The 8,974-nt window shown below is 39.4% G+C and overlaps 1 protein-coding gene across 1 annotated transcript in view; it reads right to left on the bottom strand.

The window, feature by feature from the left end:
- Positions 1–2,512, bottom strand: part of th (tyrosine hydroxylase) — a 10,564-nt gene extending 8,052 nt beyond the window's left edge. Inside the window, exons 1-4 of the mRNA XM_035418802.1 lie at positions 2,375–2,512; positions 1,711–1,911; positions 151–325; positions 1–28 (exon numbers count right to left, since the gene is read on the bottom strand). The exon at positions 1–28 is cut by the window's left edge and continues 61 nt beyond it. Coding sequence (XP_035274693.1) covers positions 1–28; positions 151–325; positions 1,711–1,911; positions 2,375–2,458 — 488 coding nt within the window. The 5' untranslated portion in view covers positions 2,459–2,512. The remainder of the gene's footprint in view (positions 29–150; positions 326–1,710; positions 1,912–2,374) is intronic.
- Positions 2,513–8,974: the final 6,462 nt, after the last annotated feature.

Raw genomic sequence — 8,974 nt, 5'->3', positions numbered from 1 at the left:
TCTGAAATTTTCTTTGGAAACCAGTGAACTAAACACAAGAAAGAGAGGGAAATGGCGTAATGAATTGCCTGATTAACCTTTGGAAAGTTAACAGCAGTTCTGTACTGAAACTACGAATAATACATAGGTTAACATTTTCAATGTACTCACATTTAACTTCTTTGGTGGTTCTGACATCTTCCGCAATCCTCCTGATAGAGCTGATGAGAGTGCTGACGTCAGCCAGATGAACCTCGCAACGCACGAAGTACTCTAGATCCTCGAGGCTGTCCTTTGGCTTCCGCCTGGTTCTGGTTTCCAAGTGATGGATTTTCGCCTCAAATGTCTGTGATGTTACAAAAAAATTAGGACAGAGCCGTGTTTCTTGAATTTTATTTAATTGCTTTATACTGCGAATCCCCTAATGCCCCAAACCCGCCATTGTCACTGGTCGTCATAAACCTCTGTTAATATAAAAACATCCGTCACCGCACAAAAATACGAATCAAAAACATGTACTAAACCCAAAATTCTATCAAAAGTTCCAGAAAGTGAACTATCAGTTTAATCTTGCTTATTCTCCCTGTAAATACGCTGGGGCGGCAGAGTAGCGTAATGCATGTAATGTATGCTAATGTAATGAATGAATAGGCAAACATTGTAAACATGTATTTTATATTAAAGTATTGTACAATGTTCAAGTTATTCCAATATTGGGTTATGAATAATAATTAATTTCCACGACAAAGCATTACACTAAAAATATAAGCTAGGGTACTAGGCATTGCATTGGTACAGTAGGTTGGGGGGGGGGGGGGGGGGGGGTCGTTCGAAATTCGAAAATGTGAGCGTGCAGTTAGTCGAACTTTTTGTGGAAACCCACGTATCTTTGCAATCCTTCATTTTGCAATACGAATGAACTAAGAAAGCATATGACCCAGCTATCAGTCTTCCAGGACCCTGGAGATGATTCCGATAATATTCCAAATTGATTATTATGAGTACGATCACCAGACAGTCTCAGAGCATTGCAGACAATGTTCTGTTACAGACCAATTCTATCAAAGTCACAGGTAAATGTTCCAAGCATGTAGCATACAATCGTGCTGGAAATATCTCTAGATGGTTATCATGTAGTCTATAAAACAAAATAGAAGGTAGTCATTTCAATTATTTTCCTAACGAAAGTATCAAAGTGGCAACGTTCTTTAACTTATATCCATCATAAAATAAATATGAAGGATCCAATATTCAAATTCTTTTTAACGTGAATATGTAAGCCTATTAACGTTCTAAAATAATTCCTTGAATACTCCCCGTGACTAAAAGATGACGCCCAAGGGATCACAGATATTGTTTCACACCTTATTCAAATTATCCGACCAAAGCATGCCTAGTTGAGAAATTTTCCAATATATTCTAATACCCGAGTCGATACAAAGACTGTCTTCTGGGTCTCAGTGCACCTGTTTTAAAATATTGATTTTAAAAATGCTCTGAATCGTAGAAGGTATAATGAAGAAAACAGTATCGGGGAAAATTCTAAGAATTTTGGTATTCAAATTCTAAAGGTTGCTTGTTAATTCCCAGAAAGTTTTGTGGCCTATAACTGTCATTTAATATGGTGCGAGCTGTGTTTTCCCTATTTCTCATGCGAGCAGATTTTAAGGGAAATATGCTGATATTAAATGTGTAACCTTAGGAGGATATTAGATTATCCCTGATGCTTACCTCAAAAACCTTGAGAGCACGAGAGAGTGCGGGGATCTTAGAACTTCGAAGCGTGAAGAAAAGGTTGAGCAATGCTTTACCGTCCTCCTCATCAAAAACGATTTGCTCGCTCGCTTCTGACGATTCCGCCGCGGCCGCTGCTTCCCTTTCTTTTCTAGCGTCCTCTATTAAGCTCTGTCTTCTGCCCACGAACCTTGGAGACTATAAAAGATCCAAGGCGATTAACAGGCGATGAACTCAACAGAAATGAAATACCGGTGAAATTAAAAACTATCCAATTCTGAACTACTACGCTCCACATTTGTTATATTTCTGAAAGTTTATAAAGAAAGAAACAGTGCCGTGCCACGCTTTCGCCTTAATGGTGAAATGTTTACATCTCAAACATGGCATAAAAACAGTTTACGTTAACCTGTCGTATTGCTGATACTTCATACATAAACCACAATCACAGCTTGGAAATTAAGACTTTTAAATGTCCTTGCACATTATACAAGCGCACCGTCCCGTGCGTAAAGATGCTACTTCTCCGTGCGCACACGTCCAATTCTTTTCTAGCCTTCTAAATTATACAAGACAAACACGACAGTATGAAATAAGTTCGAATCTCAATACAGTGATCGATTGAACACTGTTTCAAGAAGATAATGCATCAATTCCTTACCGTTATAGAGTCTGCTCTGTCAAGTTCGGACCCTGCTCTGGTGATGCTTTTTGTCGAAGACCCGGAAGAGTTGGAAATAGGCATGTTTGAGCACTTAATGGGTTATCCTGAGCCTTTAACTGATCTGAATCGCAGTGTTCAGTGTAGTCTCTCGCTTTTCTCCTGGACGCCCATATTTATAGAGGTCATTTCTCTTTCCTGACGTCAATTGCAACAATTTCCGTATCAACACAGCCAAGGACACTCCTATTTAACTGTATCCGATAGGAATACAATTTTTATATTTTGTATAGCTGATCGGTAATGATATTTTTCGCTCACATGGGAAGTTGTATTCTTTTAGTCTATTTCCTAATAGTTGGTGACAATGAGAGCTGTTTTCATAGTTTAACTAATTTGAATTAATTCTAACAAAATACTTGCCATTTCCTGTGTGAAAATCATTTGTTCATTCAGGTATGCACAAGGCTGAAAAAGTTGGTCATGTATAACAAAATGAGAAAAGAAAAATCGGTACAACATGTTTTTAGTTGATTAACTTGAATCACTCGACTATCTTCTTCCTTTTAAGAGAAATGTAGTAACGTTATGACAAACGTAAGCCTCGTAAAATATAGCCTACAGTAATCATTAATTTAAAAGTTTTTAAACAGTTAATTTGAAGTCACCATAAATTTTTGCATTTATTGAGAATGCAGTGTTCATTTCAATTCAATTAATCATTTCGATGAATATGTAGTGATCTACAATGACTGGCTGTACCTGAACATGCTGTACGTAAGGTCGAGGATAGCAACTCCCTTAGGAACTGAGTGTATTTGCGACAAAACTGACATGTTCTGGGGTAATCATGTAAGCATACATCTCACAAAAAACACGTTTTCAACGTACAAAAATGCCACACACACAATTGTTTCCTCAATTGTTTCATGTCACTTGGCCCTCTGTTTTTTAATCTTACCATTTTACAATGTCATTCAAACTTTGTGTCAGATCAAAGTGTCAAATATTTCTAATTGTCTCATGCAACACATTTAAATGCATGTACAAAACTGCTGGTGAATAACTACAGGAAGCATATTCCTCCAGAAAACACGTTTATACTTACTTGTCAACTTCATTTTACTAAATGTACAAGAAAGGCAGGACAGTTAAATACATACATACCAATACAAATTGGACATATAGGCGCCTATTATTCAAACAGTCTTGACTCTCACAAACCCATCCACACATATGTTTGGCCTGTCCATGTACTGCATGCTTATGCACACAGTGACTTGAAACAATTGAGGAAACACTGGGTAGCATTGCTTTTGAATACAGCTTATTTAATTTCGGTGAGGCAAGATAGCCTATATTGTTTGTAGTACAGTAACCTTGCGTCATTTTGATATCAATACTTGTAATGGCAGGCCTAGATTTTGCCAGTTTGAATAAATGAGTTCAAGACAGTGTATGTATTGTGTGTGTGCGTAACTTGGCATTTTTGTATGTTGAAAACGTGTTTTTTCATGAGATATTATTTCTTTTTGCAAAGCGTTTTGTTATGAGAAAGTGAGAAATGCGAAGTGACCCTTTAAGAAACGGTTGTGGATTATGGCTATCCTTGTGTGAATTTGTAGTCCGGTGAGCGTGTACCGTTTAGCACTTTCGTTTTGTATATATGTAAAACAGTGTCTGGGATAAAGGGTTCGGTGGCGTAAGTATAAACGCATCAGAAACGCCGCTGAAATATGGCCGGTGTATGTACTCACGGATTTGACGGCCATCCAACGAGCCTTGATTGAGCAAATAATCAGCAAGCTCGTAGAATTAGAGCTGACGCCAACACTGACCACTAGGCCACGAACAGGCTAGCTGTTCTGACTGGAAATGTTTCACTAAAAAGGTACGGTTATTTTGCGTGTGTATGCGAGATTTAGATTGGTTTATCTAGGTGAAGGATTGGCTGGTGTCGTTAAAAATGTCCAATGGGGAGACATTTTGTTTGTGGAATAGGTGGCAGGAAAAATAAGAATGAGAAGAAGGTAGAGAAAATGCAAATCCCCTTAGTTTGGGGCTTTATTGTGTGGACATGTGAAGTTATTTATGAATTCTGTCTGTTGAAATGGGGTCAGAATGTACAGAAATGTAATGTTTTTAAGGACTGAGTGTCTGTGGCTGTTGTGTTTCTGTGTGGGACCCTGAAAAGTGTCAAACTCTCGTGCTGTATAGGTATGGGGCATGCCGCCATACCTATGACATCTATCTTTCTTTAGCCCCCGCACATAGGTAGTTTGTGCATATTCTCTATAATTTCCCACAGTAATCATGGGGGACTGGGAGCAATGAAATGGGGACAATATGCATGGTGTCCATTTTCTTCCAGTAAAATGTGGCTGTTCTTGAGTCTGGATAATGAAGATTATGGCAAGTACAACATACAACCGGAAGATTTGAACCCTTATTCTCAGGACCAATTGAAATAAAGCCGTCACTGTTGACTATGTTCCCAGTCATTATCTGTCACATACACATACGTTAATTCACAACTAAGAAAAAGTGGATAACTCCACCCCAAAACTGATGTCCCTTGGGTAATAACCCCACCTTTCCCTCATTGTAGAGAGTGAACAACTACAGTTCAAATAATACTAAAATAGGATGCCAGTTATGTCTTGCATAATGTAATTTTGACTTCTGAAATATAGAAGAATAGAGATTTTAACAATTACACAATATTCTCTAATTCAAATGACAAGTATATTCGCTTAAATGATAAAAAGAGGAAGTATTACATGTGCAGCGACACTTCAAATGGTTTGCGATCACTTCGCTTGGTCCTTTGCTGATGCAGACAAAATCCAAGGTTTTTGGCTGATCCACTACTACTATTGCTACTGATACTGCTACTACTACTACTACTACAAAGAGAAAGACAAAGAGAATTAGTCTAACAGAATAAATAATCTAGTTGTCTACCCTGCATGTGCAGCCATGATTGAGCTTTTACAAGCAAGACCTTCCTGTCACATCCCACAGGTGTTCCAGGATGGCTGTGCATATTGGGAATTGTATTACACTTCGGTCACGGTCAAGTTGATAACAGATCCAATTAATAATTTCTAATGAGGTCATTTAACATCGCATTATTTTATTGCCACTCTTTTCTTTTTAAAGCAGCTTTTCAATGTGGTATCCACACTGAAGCTACGAATGAGAGAGGTGTATACTAACTTGCAGGTGAAAAATGCATTGAAGTGTCTGTAACTGAGGTAAAAGGTAAAAGAAGTAAAAAGTCTCTGTCTTGGTCAATTGAGTCACTTAATAAGCTCAATTTAATATCTGCTGAATCCCCCTCCCCTCCCTAAATTTTCACAAATTCAATTCCTATTAAAACCTGCACGTTGTTTTCTATCCCAGCCTCTGCAACAAGTGCCGTTTTTACCTTCAGCCGAGAGCGGCATGATGGGTAATGTGATTAAGATGTGATGTATATAGCCTAGAGGCGTGGAGGCTAAAAGGATTAGCCATCGTTTTTGGTTTGAATGCTGTTACTGCCGAGCCCCCTGGTCAAAAACAAGGGTTATGTCTCCAGTGCACAGAGAGGAAATGTTAAAGATCACATGCATCGCTCGGGGCAACCCATCGAAAGGCCTTCCTTTATCGGAAAGGGCAGAAGAACAGAAGTAAAGGGAATACACTGGCATCAAGACACAAACTGAAAATACGTTCCATGTTACAGCAATACATTATCTGCACATAATCATGTCTAACCAAAATCGCTAGTATTTCCCCATTCTTTTTTAACCCTTGTGTTTACCTGCAGTGAAAACCCCCAAAATTATATTTTGCAACATGAAATTTGATGACTTCTCCTGGAATGATCCTACCATTATAAAAAGTTAAACATTGCCATTTATTTAATAAAAGCGGTATACCGTCAGGGTGCAAAGATTGCTTTATCAGTCGTCTTTAAAGTTACAATCCACACATCTGTTACAGCAAAAATAATAATAATAATAATAAAATAAGATATGATGTGTGTTTTGTAGTATAAATGAGTGGTGTAAACTGAAAAGAAATGCAGTCTCTCCAGACTGTGAAGTAGGACCAGTTATTCACCGATTTATTGATGAGTGACTGGTTATTTCTACATGAAAAATGTTGATTTAAGGTTTAAAATTAAATGGAGAGGCTTTATCACAGGGGTTCCTGCGAGGGTGGGTTATTTTATAGCTTGTGGACATGGACTGGATGCAACACAAGGGATAAGCAACATGACACAGATAATGGGGGAATCTACAGCTGGGAAATTTTCTCTTTGATGCAGGACATATATAATATTACACACAAACACACACACACACGTATATATTAGTAGTATATTAATATTGTATTATGTACATGCTGATAGTTCTTAAATAACTACATGAAAAAAGGACTATTAGTTTACCTGATGATCAAAACCTCATTGTCAAAAAACAGTGCTTTCATTTGTGATGCATAAGAGAAGAATGTATAAATGCAGACCCGCAAATATAATTGAAGACATTTAAAAGTTTCCATTCTAGTACGCATCATACAATGGACTCACAAACTGCTAGACAGCAGCAACATGAGATTAACATGAGATTCAACAAGGTGGGGTTACATGTTTATGGTATTGAAAAGCGTTCAAAAATCCCCTGATGTTAGCATTAGTGTAAGTGTATCAATGTTCCATAAGTCACGAGGAACAGCACATTCTTTCTAAATGGACTGCATTTATAGTAAATGGACTGCATTTATATAGCGCTTTTATCCAAAGTGCTTTACAATTGATGCCTCGCATTCACCAGAGCAGTTAGGGGTTAGGTGTCTTGCTCAGGGACACTACGACACGCCCAGGGCGGGGATCGAACCAGCAACCCTCCGACTGCCAGACAACCGCTCTTACCTCCTGAGCTATGTTTCTGCTTTGTTTTTCAGAACGCAAGCTAAAATGTTCTTGGAAGGCGTTGTACTGTACCCATAGGCCTTGTGTTGGCTTATTGCATAGATATCGTACAGATCTTCCATGTTAGGATCTAGCTGTGGGAAATGGATGTGGTGCTCATGACTGTATTGGCGGTGGTTTGGGCCACACAGAAAGCTTGCTCTATGAGCTGCTCTGCCTTGGTTCTCCTGTGTTGGGGTCCTGCTGGTCTGGGGCTCCCCTGCATTATGTGCTGGAATGGTACCAGCCCCACGCATTCGTGCCACCTTCTGGGGCGTTCGTGAGGCGCCTTTTGTCCCCGTATCTGCAGTCCTGGACGTGTCCACGGGAGCCAGATTTCAATGGCCGCCTCGGGCTGGGGGAGCTGACTCACCGGGCGATGCCCGCCCCCCCAAGCACGAATCCGGGGCTCTTTGTTTGAAATGCTGTTTCTGATGAAGTGACATCTCTCTGTCTCTCAGTGCCTCTTCGTGTTTTTTCCCCCTTGCTTCTTTTTGCCACTTCCAAAGAGACACCACCAAACCTGCATCATGGCAACAATTACAGCAATTATGTATTGATCCTCCAGCAGCTTCCACGAATTGAGCTTCACAGCTTTTCCCACGTAATTGTTGGATTTCAGACAGAATAATTGCAGCTTGCCCAGCTGGGTAATTATCTGCCGTTTCCCGACCTTTCTTTGGGCTGTTGAACGTTGCCGGTCTTTGTGGGTGTCATTAGGTTCATTGGACGCAACAACAACAAAAAAGGAAAATATTTTATGATTACTGATTACTGACAGATAAATAATCACATTTGATAATTTTTTTTTTTTTTAAATGAAGAGAGCCTGAGCAGGATCCCTAATCCTTGCCCTCGCTCACTTCTGACACCACAAAGAAAATCGTACAGATGTGCCAGTCTGGAATTGCAGTGGCGGTTATGCTGTGGTTCAGTGGATCAGAGCTAAAATCTTTATCAGGAGAGAGAGGTTTGTATTTAGGCACTTGGGTGCCTGTGCTGATTTTCTCCCACTCGGTCCACTTCATTTGTTTGTTAGGGGGATTTTCACCATGTCCGTTACATTAATGGAAAAATTCTATTTTCCATAGATTAAAATTTTAAAAATTTTCGTTTTCAATTTTACTTTTCAGCAATGACTTGGGGGAATCAGGGTGAGTTGGGATTGCAAGGGACTGTGAGGAACGTGCAAGCTTCCTCAGAAATCAGTGCCCCCTTCTCACAATTGCCATTACCAGCAGAATTTTCCAGAAGGCCTTTCACCCAACTGCTAACCTAAACTCAGGCTGGTTAGCGCAAGAAGGCAAGACAAAGCACCAGAAATTCCACATGAACCAGCTTTGTTCTTTACTACAGATGACTAGCTATAGATCTTCTTTACATTACGTTAGAGTGAAGAGTAGGGCTGATTTAGTTCTTTGTTGCTTTGTAGCTTGGCTGTGAGCTTTAATGGGATAAAGGGTACATCATTTATGCTACCAACACACATATACACATTTTACTGTAGGACATCAAGTCAAAGCACCGAAGTGCTTACATTTGCTACACTTATACGAAAATGTGCTAGTATGTAAACGTAGATGCATGTGGATATGCATGCAAGACCCCGCCTCTTTTTCTTTTTCTCCTGGTATTATGAC

This window comes from Anguilla anguilla, chromosome 5 (genome assembly GCF_013347855.1).
Source record: "Anguilla anguilla isolate fAngAng1 chromosome 5, fAngAng1.pri, whole genome shotgun sequence".
NCBI classification, from domain to species: domain Eukaryota; kingdom Metazoa; phylum Chordata; class Actinopteri; order Anguilliformes; family Anguillidae; genus Anguilla; species Anguilla anguilla.
The sequence above is the reverse complement of the archived record's forward strand: the minus strand, read 5'-3'. Positions and strand labels throughout refer to the sequence as shown.